We start from the raw sequence: 19,018 nt of genomic DNA, 5'->3' as shown, positions 1-19,018 counted from the left end.
TGATAAGAATACTCCCTTTAGGTATTGCTTCTCCTTCATTGCAGTAGCCACATATTTTGCTAAATTTAAATGAAGGGAGAGGAAAGCTGATTTTCAAGTCTATTCTGTTGAAATGAACACAGTTGCAGCATTCATTGTGTACAGGTCCTGCACATGTAAAAATGTTAACAGCTTCAATAGTATGTTAAATGGAAGTGGGGAATAAAAACACAAACAACATTTCAGATATCAAGATTCAAACTCTTGGTGCCCTGTTGTAAAAATGTCAATTGCCAAAACTACATAGGAATCATTAAACAACACATTGTAGTTGAAGAAATAATGACCACTGTGGGAATTTGATCAAAAAACGAGAAAATATTAAATTAGTAAACAAAGCAATGAACACAACTTGCCATAAACATTTATACAACATTAAATTAAAAGATTTCACCAAGAACCAAATTTGTATTGCATGGTCATATCCTCTGGTCTCAAAGTGCATTAAAAATCAATGGATTGTGCTTTGAATACAATACAGTAAGCCCTCGATTTTACAGACCCCTTTGTAACAGTGGTTGTTTTGGTTATAATGTACAGAACATGCCGACTCCACCCTCAGCTCGCAAGATGCACCAGCGAGCTCTTCTTGGATGTTGTTGTGGCTCATGTTGTAGCCCTTGGGGACCGTGTTTTCTTCAGGCCGCCACCAACAACTAGCCGCGCTCGGTCCTATCGGCCTATCGCTTTGTCTGCTCCCCACTCCACCCCCTCCTCCTCCCATCGTTCCACCCACTCGGCCTCACCCCTCTCCCCTTCCCTTGGAAGATGTCGGCAACCGTGGGGGAAAAGTAGAAGGAGGTGGCGGTGGAGTAGGGGAAGAGAGAAGAGGCGGAGTGGACAGAGCGACAGGAGAGAGCGGCGGTGGGGAGCAGACAAAGTGACTGGCTGATCGGATGAAGCAGCAGTAGGTGGGAGGGGAGGGATCCCCCACAGTGACCGAGCGCGTCCTGTCAGTGGGGGCAGCCTGAGGTACTGTCCCCAGGGGCTACAACATGAGCCGCAACAACAGCCGCTTCAACCTGACATTGCAGTCGCGGGTGAAGAAGGGCTGGCTGGTGCAGACTAGAGGCATGGGCTTCTAGTCCTTCGTTGAAACGACACATTGTGCTGGAGTAACTCAGCAGACTGAATCAGTCTGAAGAAGGGTCCCAACGTCACCTATCCTTGGTCTTCATAGATGCTGTCTGAACCGCTAAGTTACTACAACACTTTGTGTTTGTTGTATGTATTAATCGGCACCTGCAGTCCTTTGTTTCAACTACACACAATACCGCCATACTTGGATATAATGGTGTGGAACAAAAATGAAAATCTCCAGATACTTAATTATGGTATGAATTAAATAAGATAACAAAAGGGTGAGCGGTTGTGGCAATTGGCATCTCTTTGTTGACCAGCTGCAGAGAAGATCATGAGAATCTTGCAAAACAAATTTCAGACACGTTATCTTGCACCTATATTTATTGTCTGGGAGCATAGCCTTTCTCAGGTCATTCTATGGGAAAGCGTAGCGTTGGTGAACAAAACAAAACAGCAATCGTTGGGTAGGCCACCCCCCTGCCGCTAGTAGCGCAGAAACGTTGCAGACAATGGGGGTTTATGATTGGCTCAGGGAGGGGGCAGTGGTGCGGTCTGCTTGAAAGATGAGAGAATAATGTCACGATGCTCTTATATTATGGTTGACTTGTATTGACCATCCATTGTTGAATAAGATTAACATAAACAAAAAGTATATTATGACTAATTAAATCATTAATACCCATGTAGTAGATAGTAATAACAGGAAAACATATAGCCAAAGACGAGGTATGTTTTCGTATAATTGTATCGAACAAAAACAACACTGTTTACTGCACTGTATAACTTTCGGCTAATTCTGCTGCTAAGACAAAGAACTGGTGAGCAGTTAAGTGCAGCCATCGCTCTATGATGTCATGCAATAAAGCCTCGATGCAAAACTTGGTCTCCATTTTGCCTCTGTCAATTTCCGCGACAAACGGCCAATCGGCAATAACGGATAACATATCATCCCCCTCCCCCATGGGCCGTTATAATGAGGATTTATTGTATTGCTTAGCCATTTTTATTTTCTTAAACTTGTTTTTCTCATTTTATCACTCCCCCCCCACCCTAATATTCCTTTGTCTTATATATACGTTTTACCTTGTATGATATGGTAATTCCCCACAAACTTGCTTTCATGGTTATGCTAAACAATGTAAGATTTAATTCATACATATTAAAAAAAATATTTGAGGATTTGTGTTTTACGGCAAACAGTGCTCGAATTTGTATTATCCGAAACAAAGCACTCACATGTAAATATAAATTCTAATTATTTCTAGATCTTTGTACGATACACAAATCAGCTGTTGTTTTCAGAAGCAAAAACAATGTACTTACTGTTCTGGGCTCAAATGCAAACAGAGCTCTGTAAACTTTCACCTGGCCTGAAAATAATAAAATAAACCATTACCACGTTTTATTCAGGCATGCAATGCAAAGATGCAGTCTTGATCAAAGGAACATTTGAGCTTTTACTACATTTGTTTATAAAAAGCTTTTGATTACATTTTCTTAATCATGACTCGTTTTCACACGTTGTGTGTTAAAATAGGACGGGGGGGGGAATGGGGGTGTCAAAACTAGCTTTCAATCAGACAGGATGTGTCTGAAAACCTTACCACAGTAATAATGATCATAGATGACCACAAAAACAGTTTCATCACTGGCATTCTTTATAATATTTTATAATTAGATTTTTTTTTTCATTTGCTTACACGGCAAAGAAACTATGATCTAAAAGTCTAAAATATGAATACAATAAACATAACTGCGGCAACATTCTCAGATTTACTTTGTTGTGGTCATAGACAGCAGGGTGCAATGAAATTCAATGGTTTACTAGTTCCTGGTTGGCATGAATAAATACAACGTATGCAACAACAGATTGTAGTGCAAACTGAAGTGGTACAACAAAAATAATGAAGGCCAATAACTGAATAAGGTGGAGTTAAGAATATGTGTATGTGGCAGCACCGGCGGAAAGGGAGTGTGAAAGAGCTGACGGTTCACGAGTCTCACTGCCATAGGAAACAAGATGTTCTTAAGTCTGAATGATTGCACATTCAAGCTCCTGTACGTGAGACATGGATTGGATAGACAGTCTCTATCTACCCTAGATAAAGGTATCGATGCGCTGGAAATGAAACCATTTGCCCATTTCCTAGAGAATGTGACTTTGCCAGTCAGATCTGGAACAGATGCCACAGCATTTATTCAGATTTTTCTCCAAATTACTGCATTAGAGATGACCTAAAATGGCACCTGTCTGTGACGACATGTTGCCAACAGCACAGCAGAAAATCATCAAATATAGTTCTCAGCTTAACTGTATAAAAGAAACAGCAGAAACCAGCGCTGTAACCGCACCTGGAACATCTGGCGGTGAAGTGCTGCCCCTTCTACCTCCCGAGGGAATTCACCTCCATCATCCTGACTGCGGTCTACATCCCACCCCAGGCAGATCTGTCTTGCATTGGAGGAGTTGCACGCCGTGGTCAACAAGCGCTAGTCAGCGTACCCCGAAGCCTTTTCCCACCAATTCTGGCAACAAAGCTAACCTGAAATGATCACTCCCGAACTGCCACCATGTCTCCTGCAGCACCAGAGGATTAAACACCTTTGACCACTGCTATACGACCATCAGAGATGCCTATCGCTCCATCCCTCGTCCTCACTGGGAAATCCGACCATTCAGCGGTGCTGCTGCTTCCTGCATACAGGCAGCAATTGAAGAGCGCACCCCCAGAGGTGAGGACTGCACAGAGCTGGTCTGGTGAGGCAGAGGAACAACTACAGGACTGCTTGGAGTCAGTAGACTGGGTAATGTTCAAGGACTCGGCAACTGAATGAATACGCCACAGTCGTTATAGACTTCATAAGAAAATGTGTGGAGGACTGTTTGCCTACAAAAACCTTCCAAGTGTTTCCTAACCAGACGCCTTGGATGAGCCAGTCAGCGCACCCCGCATTCTTCTGAGGACCAGATCCCGGGCATTCAGGTATGGTGAAGCAGAGGTCTATATGTAGTCCAGATCCAACCTTGACAAGCCCATCAAAAATTCTAAAAGGAACTTTTGATCCAAGATGGAGGATGAGGCAGATGTTCGGCAACTGTGGCAGGGCTTGAATGCCATCACCCCCTACAAAGGCAGCTCAAGCGACAGCGAAGCATCATTCCCTGACGAGCTCAAAGCATTCTACGCACACTTTGATAGGGAGAACACTGATGTGCCTTTCCGAGCCCCCATACTGGTATTACAGTCACAGTCACAGAGGCCAACGTCAGAAGATCCTTCAGGGGGGGTGAACCCTCGGAAAGTGTCTGGACCTGATGGTATACTCGATCGAGTTCGTAAAACCTGTGCAGACCAACTGGCTGGGGTTTTTGTGGACATTTTCAACCTCCCACTACTGAGGTCTGAGGTTTCCACCTGCTTTAAGAGGGCATCAATAATACCGGTGCCCAAGAAGGGTAAGGTGACAGTGACTATCGACCAGTGGCACTCAAAGATCGTAGAAGGCTTGCTCTAGTATCTTTGGCGGCACTAACATCTGATTAATTTGGATAGACATTTGAGAGGTTGGTTATGGTGCATATCAACCCCTACCTCAATAAGAACCTCGACCCACAACAGTTTGCCTACCGTCACAATAGGTCAACAGAGGATGCAATCTCACTGGCTCTCCACTCCGCACTGGACCACTTGGGCAATAAAAACATTTACCTCAGGCTGTTATTTATATACTACAGCTCGTCATTCAATACCATAATCCCCTCCAAGCTGGTTACCAACACCCTGTGCGTAGGGGAGAGGGTAGGGCTGAAGATGTCCTGGTTTGGCTTGCTCCTGGGCCTGGCCAAGCTGGCCATCCGCGAGTCAAGGCGCCAGGCGGTGGAGGGCTCTACCCGAGCCGGCTGCCTGCCCCTTTTCTGGGGTTACGTCCGTGCCCGGGTAAGGTTAGAAAGGGAATGCGCCCTGTCCACGGGCACCCTGAGGGAGTTCCGAGACCGCTGGGCTCTGCAGGGTGTTGAATGTATCCTCAATAAGGATTGTAACATAGTTGTATAGTAGTCTTTTATGGATATATGTTTGTATTGTATTATGGTGGGGGGTTCTGGCTTGTTTTATTGTAGTGTAAATATTATTTTTTTATAATTGAATAAATGTTTTGAATACAAATAAATAAATAGATAAATAAGCTGGTTACCATACTACGCCCTGTCCATGGGCACCCTGGGGTATTTCCGGGACCACTGGGCACCGCAGGGGGTTGAATGCGTCCTCAATGAGGATTGTAATATATACAATACAATACAATACAATTTTATTGTCATTTGAGACTCAGTGAGGCTCAAACGAAATTTCGTTTCCACAGCCATACAAACAGACAATTTCTAGACATACACACAATTTAGTTCACACAAACATCCATCGCAGTGAACCCACTGTGATGGAAGGCAAAAGTCTTTTCTCTCCCCTGCTCTCCATGTCTCTCCCGATGTCGAAGCCCCAGGCGGGCGATGATAAGTCCCACGGCCATTTTAGGCCGTGCCGGGCGATTTACGGCCCCGCTCCCGGTCTAGAAGTCTCGAAGTTGGAGCCCCCGGCGGGCGCTGTAATGTCCCACGGCCATGAAGCCGTGCCGGGCGATGTACTTCCCCGCTCCGGGTCGTTCCAACCCCGCGACACGGGCTGGAGAAGTCGCGTTGCGGGAGCTCCGGGAAGCGGTCTCTCTCTCCCCCCGGACCCGTGAGCTCCCGATGTCCCAGTCCACCGGACCTGCGGCTGCGTTGCTGGAGCCTCCGAGCCCCAGGAGTCGTGTTGCAGCAGCGAGTCACCACCGCTCCCCACGTTCCGAGGCCGGCCAGCCCCACGATGTGAGTAGTCCGCAGCTCCGCAGTCTCCCGAGCCCCCGGGTCGTTCAGGTTGGAGGCCGCTCCACGGTGCTAGGCCCCAACGACAACGGAGACCCGACAGGGAAAAGGTCGGGTCTCCCGGACAGGGAAGAGATTTCAAACAGTTTCCCCCTCCCCTCCGCCCCCCACATATACACATTTAAAACCAGTATTAAAAAACACCAAACACTACATTTAACTAGACAAAAAAAAAAAAAAAAATGTAGTTGTATAGTAGTTTATTTAGGATATTTGTTTGTATTGTATTATGGTGATGGGTTCTGGTTTGTTTTATTGGAGTGTAAATATTATTTTTTAATAGTTGAATACATTTTTTGATAAATAAAAAAAAGCTGGTTACCATCGCCCTGGTCCACCGTCCGGCCACTAATTGGCGGTCGGTGTTGCCTTCTGGTTGTCAGGGGGGCCCTGGTGGGGATTCTCCCCCTCTACATCGGGCTGGAGTAACTCAGCAGGTCAAACAGCATCCCTGGAGAACATGGATATGTGATGGTTTGGGTCAGTACCTTCTTCAGGCTGAAGTAGGGTCCCAACCCAAAACATCACCTATCATGTTCTCCAGAGATGCTGCCCGACCTGCTGAGTTACTCCAGCACTTGGTGGCTTTTTATCCCCCACGTTTAATCGCTGTTGAGATGCAGTAAAATAACAGGTCAGCCTTGATCTTGCAAAGTAAATTAATGTTGCAATACATCACAGAAAGACACAAAATGCTGGAGTAACTCAGCGGGACAGGCAGCATCTCTAGATAGAAGGAATGGGTGATGTTTCGGGTCAAGACCCTTCTTCAATACATCATGTTGTGCTTATGATATGTTATTAATTGAAAATGTAAAATCAATTTTTAATGATAAAATACAGTGATGATTAGTTTCTTTGTCCAGTATGCTTACAGTGTGCAAGGATGGCTGCACTTGTTCAGGGTGGAGACTGAGTCTTGATCTGATTTGAATGATGACTTACTCTGTGGAGAAGCAGATGTTGTTAAGGCAGGATATACTTGACCTTTGAAGCTTCCTCCAGCTTTGTTTACTGTTCCAGAATTTACAGGGCTGGGGTTCTTTATTCCTCGAAAGAAACAAACTGCTGGAAGAGCTCAGCATTGTCAGGAAGCATCAGACTGAAGGGTCCAACCACAGACATTGTCTGACTGTTTCCTTCCACAGTCGGTGAATGGCCCGTAGAGTTCCCCCAGTATTTTATTTTTTGTTCTAGATTCCAGCATCTGCAGATCCGCATCTGCAGTTTCCTGGGATTGATGAACTTCTCCTTTTGTGTCAATGTTCTCAGTTTCCTGGAGATTCAAGACGTCATCAATTTTACTTCAGATACTTGGCTTCCAGCCATAATTCTTTTCCTACTTTTTCTTCCATACTCTGCTCTTTTTTCAGTTGACCTGTTTATTCTTCTACGGAGTTGCTCTGTGAAGAATTCAGGAGTTAGATGCTGGCACTCCAAGTTCCTCTCGTGATCCAGTCACTACTAAACCCCTCCATGGCAGCTTAGTGTCATCACTGGTAGAGCTGCTGCCTTCTGTCACTGCAGTCTGCGTGGAGTTTGTACATTCTCTCTGTTGCCACATAGGTTTCCTCCGGGTGCTCCAGTTTCCTCCCACATTCCAAATATGTATGGGATGGTAGGTAATTTGGCTACTGTGTAATGTGCCTCATGTGTAGGTTATTGATTAAATCTGGGGGTAATAATATGAATGGTAGATTAATGTAGGTTTAATATGTGGGCAATTGATGACTCAAAGGACCGAAGGGCCTATTTCCACTATGTACCTCTTTATGACTCTAGCCTTTGAAAAGGATTCATAGAATGGTACAGAACAGGAACAACCCCACAATGTTTGTGCTGAACATGATGCCGTTAAACTGATCTCATTTTTCCACTGGAACATATGACAATAAAACATTCTTGATTCTTTACTTGACTCTTGTACATGATCCATTTCTCTTTATATTTACACATGTACATGCCAATCTAAAAAGCTCTTAAACGCTATAATCGTGTTCACCTCCACCACCACCCCAGCAATGCGTTTCGTGCCCCCACTACTCTGTGTAAAAAAAGATACTGGCAAACAGAATAACTATTTGGGCTTTGCATGTTATTGCAAATCACATACATGAACATTCAGTTACTGTTACTTCCTTTGAAATGGGACCAATATCTAATGTAACAGGTTATGCTAATAAAGTACTCCAAATATTTGAATAGAATCCACAACTTGTATTTACATACTTCTAACATACCAAAATGCTGCAGGACCTTCTAGCAATATCTGCCAACAAGGCACACAAGATATCAGGGCAGGTGATTAATATATTTGGTCAAGGGTAGATTTTAAGGATCGTCTTAAAAAGATGGAGAGATTTGCAGAGGGACTTCCAGAGCATTCAGCCTTGGCCATATGCATGGCCACCAAAAATGAAGTAATAAAATATTTTAGTGGACATTAATAAAGTACAGAGGAATGGTAAAACAAGAAAAACACAGATTGATTATGGAGGAGCTGATCAGGACTGTTAGTAAAGTATCAATGGGTTACCAGGAATTAGCACTAATTATTTTAAAACAGATATCTTAACATATCTATGGAACAGATTGGTAACCACTGAAATGGTTAACTTCTTTCCTCCACAATGCAGGTATAACCATATAACCATATAACAATTTACAGCACGGAAACAGGCCATCTCGACCCTTCTAGTCCGTGCCGAACACGTATTCTCCCCTAGTCCCATATACCTGCGCTCAGACCATAACCCTCCATTCCTTTCCCGTCCATATAACTATCCAATTTATTTTTAAATGATAAAAACGAACCTGCCTCCACCACCTTCACTGGAAGCTCATTCCACACAGCCACCACTCTCTGAGTAAAGAAGTTCCCCCTCATGTTACCCCTAAACTTCTGTCCCTTAATTCTCAAGTCATGTCCCCTTGTTTGAATCTTCCCTACTCTCAGTGGGAAAAGCTTATCCACGTCAACTCTGTCTATCCCTCTCATCATTTTAAAGACTTCTATCAAGTTCCCCCTTAACCTTCTGCGCTCCAAAGAATAAAGCCCTAACTTGTTCAACCTTTCTCTGTAACTTAGTTGCTGAAACCCAGGCAACATTCTAGTAAATCTCCTCTGTACTCTCTCTATTTTGTTGACATCCTTCCTATAATTAGGCGACCAAAATTGTACCCCATACTCCAGAATTGGCCTCACCAATGCCTTGTACAATTTTAACATTACATCCCAACTTCTATACTCAATGCTCTGATTTATAAAGGCCAGCACACCAAAAGCTTTCTTTACCACCCTATCTACATGAGATTCCACTTTCAGGGAACTGTGCACAGTTATTCCCAGATCCCTCTAGAGAGTGTATTAAGGCTGGAAAGAGGAAATTGATGTCAAGAGATACTGAAACGTGATAAGCGCAGGGTCTGTATTGTGGCAGGTCATATGCAGGATTAAATGCAAGGATACAGGAAGCAGTGAATTCAAATTAAATAATGCTTGATGGATTGACGTGAAGATCAAATCTTAGAAGATGAGAAATTGAAGGGAATGCTGCTGAGCGAGAAATGTTGTGAAAAGACTTCAATGTAACCTCAGTGGAATTTGGTGGGCAGCAGAAAACAACTTTCATTTGGGGAAAGGGATGGAGGAGAATGTGTGGACAGATGTGCACCAAGGATAATAAAAAGAGACATTTCCAACAAGGACCTCACATTTCTAGTCATCATTGCAAGATGGTGCTGGAGTGTGGTGACTCTTCACGAGCTCTTACCAGAGAGGGATCTACCGCCATGCGATAAAATCGCTCGACTCTTTTAAATCTCCTTTCTAGGAATGTGTAGGAAGGAACTGCAGATGCTGGTTTACACTCAGCGGGACAGGCAGCATCTCTGGAGAGAAGGAATGGGTGACGTTTCGGATCAAGTTTCAGGTCGAGACCCTTCTTTAGACCCTCTACCTGTATTGAATACTGTATATAGAACCCTGTACTGGATAGGAATGTGTAGGAAGGAACAGTAGATGTTGGTTAACACCATCGATAAACACAAAATACTGGAGTAACTCAGGAGGACGGCAGCATCTGTGGATAGAAGGAATAGGTGGTGTTTTGCGTCACACCTGAAACGTCACCCATTCCTTCTACCCAGAGATGCTGCCTGTCCCGCTGAGTTACTCCAGCATTCTGTGTCTATCCTATTGTACTGGAGTTTGGCTTGATTGGATTTACGTATAATATTATCTGATTTGATTGAATAGAAGACAAAACTGTACCTTAACTGTATCTTGTGCCCAGAGTAGGGAAATCAAGGACCAGAGGACATAGGTTCAAGGTGAAGGGGAAAAGATTTAATAAGAATCTGAGGGGTAACAAAGGGTGGTGGATGTATGGAACAAGCTGCCAGAGGAGGTAGTTGAGGCTGGGACTATCCCAACGTTTAAGAAACAGTTAGACAGGTACATGGGTAGGACAAGTTTGGTGGGATATGGACCAAGTGCAGGCAAGTGGAACTAGTATAGCTGGACATATTGGCCGGTATGGGCAAGTTGGGCAGAAGGGCCTGTTTCTACACTGTGTCACTCTATGACAATGTCTCAGTACAAGCGACATGCTGCGACTCTATACGGAGCTGGTCAGACCGCATTTGGAGTACTGAGAGCAAATTTGGGCCTATATCTAAGGAAGGATGTGCTGGCTCTGGAGAGGGTCTAGAGGAGGTTTACAAGAATGATTCCAGGAATGAGTGGATTAGCATATGATGAGTGTTTGACAGCACTGGGCATCTACTCGCTGGAGCTTAGAAGGTTGAGGGGGGACCTCATTGAAACTTACAGAATAATGAAAGGCATAGATAGAGTGGATGTAGAAAGGATGTTACCACTGGTGGGAGAGTCTAGGACCACAGGTCACAGCCTCAGAATTAAAGGGCATTCTTTTAGAAAGGAGGCGAGGCGGAACCTCTTTAGTCAGAGGGTAGTTAATCTGTGGCACTCATTGTCACAGAGGGTTGTGGAGGCCAAGTCAGTGGATATTTTTAAGGCAAAGATAGACAAATTCTTGATTAGAACGAGTGTCAAAGGTTATGGGGAGAAGGCAGGAAAATGGGATTAAGAGGTAGAGATCAGCCATGAGTTAGCGATGTTACAAAACCTACCTTCAGCAGCTCTGCATTTCTGCCACTGGCCGTGTGCGCGACTTTGGCGTCTTTGAGGGAGGGAGGAGGGATTAAAATGCAGGTTTGTATCGCTTGTCGGAGAGGGATTTCCTCAGGCTGCTAGTCGATGAAGAAAAATCGATCGGACATCCGTTCCCATTTTATTTTAATAAAGAAATTGCTGGACAATTTAATAGTTGGATTAAAATAAAAAGCGATTTTGAACGCCCTCAACACCTACAACGTGACGGATCGCAAAAACAGGACAAAACGAAGGGTAAGACGTGTATTTTACATATAATCTTGCTTCTTGGGGTGGCTTTAATCTAATTTTACGTTGCAAAAATGTTATTTGGGCCTCATATGATTCGGCATTGTCTTTCCTGCCGATATACACTCTGGAGTTTAGAAGGATGAGAGGGTATCTCATTGAAACATATAAGATTGTTAAGGGTTTGGACAAGCTAGAGGGAGGAAACATGCTCCCGATGTTGGGTGAGTCCAGAACTAGGCGCCACAGTTTATGAATAAGGAATAAGCCATTTAGAACAGAGACGAGGAAACACTTTTTCTCACAGAGAGTGGTGAGTCTGTGGAATTCTCTGCCTCAGAGGGCGGTGGAGGCGGGCTCACTGGATGCTTTCAAGAGAGAGCTAGATAGGGCTCTTAAAAATAGCGGAGTCAGGGGATATGGGGGGAAGGCAGGAACGGGGTACTGATTGGGGATGATCAGCCATGATCACATTGAATGGGGGTGCTGGCTCGAAGGGCCGAATGGCCTACTCCTGCACCTATTGTCTATTGTCTATTGATATGGGGTTCAAATTCACGGCAAATGCAACGTTCCAATCGATCACATTCCCACACTCGCAAGATGATATAAATCCTCTTTTTTTTTGGACAATCATGTCATAAGAGCATCTAAATCGTCTATATTTTGTGTAATTGTCTATCCATAGTCAATATTTTTATACTAAATATCCACAACAGGGAAATTGTGCAAAATAATTATAATTTTGATTATATTGAAAGTGAATGTTTCTAGATTAATTCATGGGAATTAAACATTAAATTCGCATACCACTATTCCTTGCATATAAGTTAATGACAGTGAGATTTAAAATCATGTTATATTGTGAATTCGTGTGTGAATGGGATTAGTTTGTTATTTGGATGCTTAGGCTATTTAAAAAAAAAATCATTTTCTTAAGAAATGGAATCTACAGGACATTCTTAATGGGAAAGTAGTGGGCAGAAAGGCATGTCAAGCGTGGTTTGAAGAGCAAAAACTTGTTGTTTACAATGCCAACATTGAAAAGTTGAGGAAAAACAAGGTGTACAGAGTTGTTTATTGGTTACAATCTGAGGAGTATGATGATGCTACTGATTATGATATGCCAATGTACCAGCTAGCAACTGATCTTCTCCATAAAGACTTGGTCTATTGCTAAAAATTGTAATTTATTTACCTATCTGTTACGGACTTACAGCATATAATACAATAATATTAAAGTTCTGATCTTGAGAATATCACATTTTTTAATTTTCAAGGCAGTCTGGGTGTTTATTACTATTTCCATTACAACGGTCAATTTTGTAATTAACTACAATTAGGTAATTAACTAATTATATGCCTTAATTTCAGGTCATCCAAGTAAGATGTTTTATATTTGTTTCAGAATGCTTCAATCTATAATAACTGAAAATTTCATTCAGTTCTTTTAATTTTTAAGAAAGTTATGGGCTTTTGACTGTCCTCGATCACAGCTTTTGTGTTAAGTCAATGGAAAAGCAATAGGGAACAAGATGTTAATTTCCGAGTATGAAAATGGCCATAACTTTTTAATACTGAAGATATGAAAGTGAATTAGGTGTCAAATTCAACTTCTTTTTATGCTTTATCTGATGGGATAAATTGCAGACTTGATTTTTAAAATCTCAAAATTTTGTAATATTGCTACATGCTTGAATGGTGGAGTAGACTCGATGGGCCGAAAGGCCTAATTCTACTACTAATAATAATAATAATAATAATAATACTACTACTACTATAACTTGTGACAATAATAAACCTAAACATTACAAATTTTGAATTAGGATTAGCTCCACTGGGTGACGCCAGCAATGGCTGCCTTGCCAACAGTCTGTCTGTCCCTTCCTTCTTTGTGTTTTAATAGCATGTGTTAAATGTATGTTTTTAATGGTCTTTAGCTTGTTTTATGTGGGGGATGGGGGGAAACGTTTTCTAATCTCTTACCTCGACGGAGATGCAATTTTTTCCCATATTGTATCTCCGTCCACACTGCGGCCTAACATCGAGGAGTTAGCGGCCTTTGCTGGAGACCGACTTTTGAGAGCTCCACCGCGGGGAGCCTACGGGACTTTAGCACTGCGGAGCCCGCAATCCCTTTGCCAGGGATCGACCTCGGAGCTCCAGCCGTGGGTGCTTGTGGACTTAACATCACGGAGCTTGCGGTCTCTGGTCAGAGACCGACTTCGGGAACTCCAAGCCGCAGGAGCTTTGACCGCCCCGACTCAGGAGTTTCGATTGCTCTGACGCGGGAGCTTCGACCGCCTTGACGGGGGAAGCTTCGATCGCCCCGACGGATGGTTCGACTGTCCCGACCGTGGGAGAAGAAAGAGGAAGAAGATTGGACTTTTTTGCCTTCCATCGCAGTGAGGAATGTGGGGAATCTGCTGTGGTGGATATTTATGTTAACATTTATGTAGTTGTGTGTCTTGTTGCTTTTTTTTTTCCATTTGGCTGTATGGTAATTCGCATACCACTATACCTTAATTGCAGGGGCAGAAATTATAGTAGAAATTATATTAAATGTATCTTAAATAATGTTGTATTTAAAAGAAGTTATATCTTTAAAAGTCTGATTAGGCAGTGGGCCTCTCAGGCCAAGGCCATTTGGTCACAGGTCATTTGCTCTTTCTCGATGTCACATTCTTGTGAAGTGTTGTAATGACATGACTCAAGATTTATGGACTGGTTATACATCCAAGGCCACAAGGCTGGAATAATAATGGATTCTGTATTAAGTTTGATACGTTTAATCACACATATGTTGAGATAAGAGGTGATACATTTGAGCAGGTTGTATATTTTATTTATATATATATGTATCTAAGAAAGTAACTTTGTTTTGATCTGAGATAAGTCAGTGGTCTGCAGATATAACATTCTTTTGAGTAATGGTGTCAGTGTGAAAGCCATAAAGAGGCCCAAAGATGAGGTTGGAATGCCATCCCCAAGAGATGACAAGAAAGGGGGAGGGTGTGTGTGCTGGCCAAGGAACAATTATCATTTGTCAATTGTGACATTTATACGACCCCTGTGTGCTGGGAGAATAGGAGATGTGTGTTTGCAACGATAGAGTAAATTCATGCTTTAAGGTTTGTAATGCAAGATAATGTTAGTTAACGATATGATTTGTAATGAGAGCATATGGGAAATATATTGTGCTTTATTTAAGATTATAAACATTAGACCCCTGTGTTTAGATCTGTAGTTTATGAGGTAACATTCTTCCCAAAGACGTATAGAGTTTAATGGGAACAATGTCTTGTTCATATAAATTGAGTGACCACTGTATCTCTTATATTTTGAGAAGTGGCTTCTGGGAATTGTCGACTTTTCTTGGATTTCACTTTGTTGGAATGAAACGACTGAACAAAGAAGTCAAACGGACATGGCAAGGCGAGGGGTCACGAGGGGAAGTCATGTGATTACCTATATCAGTTGCAAATATGGAAATGTACTGAGAAGGAGGGGATAAGAGGGAGCAAGTAATTGGCTGGTAATGAGGGATTGTCGGAAAATGATTGGATATGGAAATGTAACTAGGGTGGGGCATGCTGAGTTGAAAATGGTATAAAAAGAGATGATCCTTTTTTTGTAACTCAGAGAGCTCCACGTGGACTGATGTGGGGGGGATCCAACTTTTGTTTGCAAATAAAAGTTTAAACTTCTTGAACAATTCTCCGCGTGGCCTGAATTAATTTGGTTATTGAAAACCACAACATAATCCCGGGGGGGGGGGGCAGGGGGGACGCGTACGCACCCCCCCCCCCCCCGTTTTGAGAGGTGGGGGACGATCCCCCCAATTCTTTGTAATCCGGATTTTTAAACCCGGTGAAATCTCCGCTTTCCGCAAGACGATGGAGGTGGGACTGCTGATCGAGGGCGCCGAATGGACGAGAGAGTTGTCGGTCAGCAGGCAATGGGGGCGGGACACGATGGTTCAGCGCGATCATTGGAGGAGAGAGACGTCGGTCAGCAGGCAATGGGACTGAGGATAGAGCGCGGTGATTGGAGGAGGGAGACGTGCCAAAACACCCTCGGCAGCCCTGGACACAGACCTGCGCCTCATCCGCAGCCAGGCTCGATCCCGGTCTCCGGCACTGCAATCGCTGCCGAACCGCCACTGGACCATCCCCGTCCGCACCCGAGTGCCCCCCGGGGGTGGCCAGAGACATCAGGAATCAGACGGGAGCTGTGTCCCCAGGCCCACAGCCAGCGCAGAGAAGCAGCGCTAAACCCAGCTCAATTCTGCCTGTCCCACCAGGTTAACCTACAGCCCTGCCTGGACTTAAGGGAAATATGGCCCAGGTTTACTGCCAGCGCAGAGAAGCAGCGCTAGCTCCACGACCAGGCTGGTGTCCCGTCAGTCCAGGCAGGGCTGTAGGTTAACCCGGCGAGACAGGCAGAGTTGAGCTGCATTTAGAACTGGATTAAGCCTACGAAGCCGCGCGCGCGTGTGTGTGAGAAAATGTGTCCCCCTTGCCTGCTTAATTGATACACATGACAATATAGCTCCGCGTCTCGATTCCTCAATGCTTCTTGGCCTTGTGATAAGATCATGTAACTTCACTCATAAGATTGGCAGAGGTGAATGGAGAATTGCCACTTAAGGATCCAGATCATTTGTGTCTCACAATAATACTTTTGTTGCTGACATTTATAACTGCTCAAAGATGAATGGGAATTTTAGTATCATATCTCAGAATCAGAATCAGATTTTATTCGCCAAGTATGTTTTGCAACATATGAGGAATTTCACTGGCCAGGTCAGTCATACAATTAAAAGCAACACTCAAAAACACATTTTTAATTGAACATCCATCACAGTGACTCCTACACATTCCTCACTGTGATGGAAGGTGAAATAAAGTTCAAGTCCTTCCTTTTGTTGTTCCTCGGTCGGGGGCCTCGAGCCCTCCATTGACGGGACGGTCTTGACTACTGTAGCTGGTGGCGTTCAGCTCCTGCATCGGGGGGGTTGTCAGCTCCCCCGCGCCGGGCAATCGAACCTCGCGTCGGGGCTGGTCGAACGTTCTGCGGCGTTGGAGCTCCCAACTAGCCTCTCCCGAGACTGCGAGCCCTTGATGGTAAGTCCGCAGGCCACGGTGGGAGCGATCCCAGGCAAGGGATCCACTCCGATGTTAAGTCCGCGCCCCGCGGTGGGGCTCACGACAGTCCGAAGAAGCCTCCAGCTCCAGCAATGGTAGGCCGCAGAGCCCAGAGAAAGCGATTCAAAAATTGATCACATCTCCGGGAAGTTAGGAACTTGAAAAGTTTTCCCCGATCCCCTCCCCCCTCATAAAACAAACTGAAGTACATTAAAACAAACTTTTAACAAATGCTAAAAATAACAAAAAGATGAAAAAACTAACAGACTGCCGGCAGGGCTGCCATCTCCCCGGCGCTCCTGGTGGTCGTGAAGCTAATCTGTCCCAAATGATTTTTGATAAGTAAACAATATTGTTCCAGGTTGAACAATAAATATCTTGCTAAAGCTAAAAGAGGAAATGATTTTACAAACCTTAAAAACATTTTTATTAAGTTTCCCAGCTTGGAATTTTGGAGTAAAAATAAGAAAGTGCTAGGGATACTAACTTGGACTCCTGCTAATTTGAGCATTTTCCATTTTATTTTTCAGTTTTCTGTTAACTGTAATAAAAATGCAAAAGACTGCAGTTATGTTGAACTACATCTTGCAACATAAAATTGCTACAGATCCTGCAGTTATGTCCAGGATAAAACTTCTGAATCTACCTCTGTCTAATCTGCTCTTTACTTGTACTGACAGGAAATCAGAGGAAGTAAACCAAATACCACGCTAGTTGCAGTACACCAGATCAGCTGAATGAGAAAGAGCCCTGTGTTTGACTTTAAATCGGAGCCAGTTCCAACTCCTGTCTCACATCAATGAGCTCCCAGATGCACTGACCACATGCCCAATTCAGTTTGGCAGAGGGACATTACCTGTTTAATCTTCCTCATGAAACATCAGCTTGGCTCAACTTGTGCAGCTCAAATTTGAAGTATATCAAACAAATGTTAAAAAAATCCCCAAGTATGGCATCAATATAATCTTTTTTGTAAATATTTTAGGATCTGGACATTAGTGGCAAGTCCAGCATCGATTGTCCTTCTCTAAATTCCCTTGGGTATGTCGAAGCAAGTTATCTTCCTGAACAAATGCAGTCGGTCTAGTGAAGCAGCCAAATATCGTTCAGGACACTGTCCTGAGGAACTTCCTCTGAGGGGCTGGGTCAATTGTCCAATGCCCACAACCACCTTTCTTTGGGGGAAATTTGACTACAGCCATAGTAAAGATTTCTTCTTGAAGGCCAATGACTAGTTTTACTGCAGTGCTGAAGTAAATGGGCCACCAAGAGTGCTGAAGTGCAAACTGGAGCATCAGGTGTGTGTAAATAAAATGATTAAGGTGCCAGCCAAGTGCAGCTAAACAACAACAAAAAATCGTACAATGAAAAGGTGCACTCCTATCATGTCCCGAATGCGGTTATACAATTAAACAAATCGGAGGTCAAGAATCAAGAACATTCAACTCCATAACATTTGGGGGTGGCACAGTGGCACAGCAGTAGAGTTGCTGCCATCCAGCGCCAGAGACCCGGGTTCAATCCTGACTACGGGTGCTGTCGGTACGGAGTTTGTATGTTCTCCCTGTCACTACGTGGGCTTTCTCCGACTTCCTCCCACACTACAAAGACCTACAGATTTGTAGGTTAATTGGCTTCTTTAAATTTTCCCTAGTGTGTAGGATAGAATTAGTATATGGGTGATCGCTCGTTGGCACAGACTCGGTGGGCTTTCACACTGTATCACTAAACTAAACATTCTCAACTTCAATGCTGGAGGCCCAGAATATGTGCTTTAACAAAAAGCAGAAGTATTCGTGGCCATAATTAAGCAGAAGTGCCATGTAGATGACTTATTTTTGCTTTGTGCTGATATCTTCACCCTCGTAGAAACCAGATTCATAAGGTCATAAATGATAGGAGTAGAATTAGGCCTTTCGGCCCATCAAGTCTACTCCGCCATTCAATCATGGCTGATCTATCTCTCACTCTTAACCACATTCTCCTACCTTCTCCACAGAACCTTTGACACCTGTACTCACCAAAAATCTATCTATCTCTGCTTTAAAAATATCCACTGACTTGGCATCGACAGCCTTGTAAAGTCAAACATAAATTTCAAACTGCACATGAAGTGGGAAATGTCACAATACCCTTTATTTCAATTGATCACACCCTTTCAGAACAACAAGCATAATATATTCCCCTTATAACAGTTAGTGCCAATTATGTATTCTGGCAATCCACTTCAGGAATGACACCATAAAACTAATCTTGTACATGTCTATAGTAATTCACAACCATTAACCAATAAAGAATCATATGCAGCAAAATAATATATTCAGAACAGGTCTTTTATGTTATAGAGTTTATACGAGGAGCCCTTCCCCTGACACTCATGTCCTATAGAATTTTAATGCGAAT

The 19,018-nt window shown here is 43.6% G+C and overlaps 1 protein-coding gene across 1 annotated transcript in view; it reads right to left on the bottom strand.

Annotated features, from left to right (window-relative positions):
- ostf1 (osteoclast stimulating factor 1) overlaps positions 1–19,018 on the bottom strand; it is a 79,955-nt gene that overhangs the window by 48,650 nt on the left and 12,287 nt on the right. Inside the window, exon 2 of the mRNA XM_033017564.1 lies at positions 2,446–2,492. Coding sequence (XP_032873455.1) covers positions 2,446–2,492 — 47 coding nt within the window. The remainder of the gene's footprint in view (positions 1–2,445; positions 2,493–19,018) is intronic.

Source organism: Amblyraja radiata, chromosome 3 (assembly GCF_010909765.2).
Source record: "Amblyraja radiata isolate CabotCenter1 chromosome 3, sAmbRad1.1.pri, whole genome shotgun sequence".
Classification (NCBI taxonomy): Eukaryota; Metazoa; Chordata; class Chondrichthyes; order Rajiformes; family Rajidae; genus Amblyraja; species Amblyraja radiata.
Note: the sequence above shows the minus strand (reverse complement) of the source record. Positions and strands in the feature narration are given on the sequence as shown.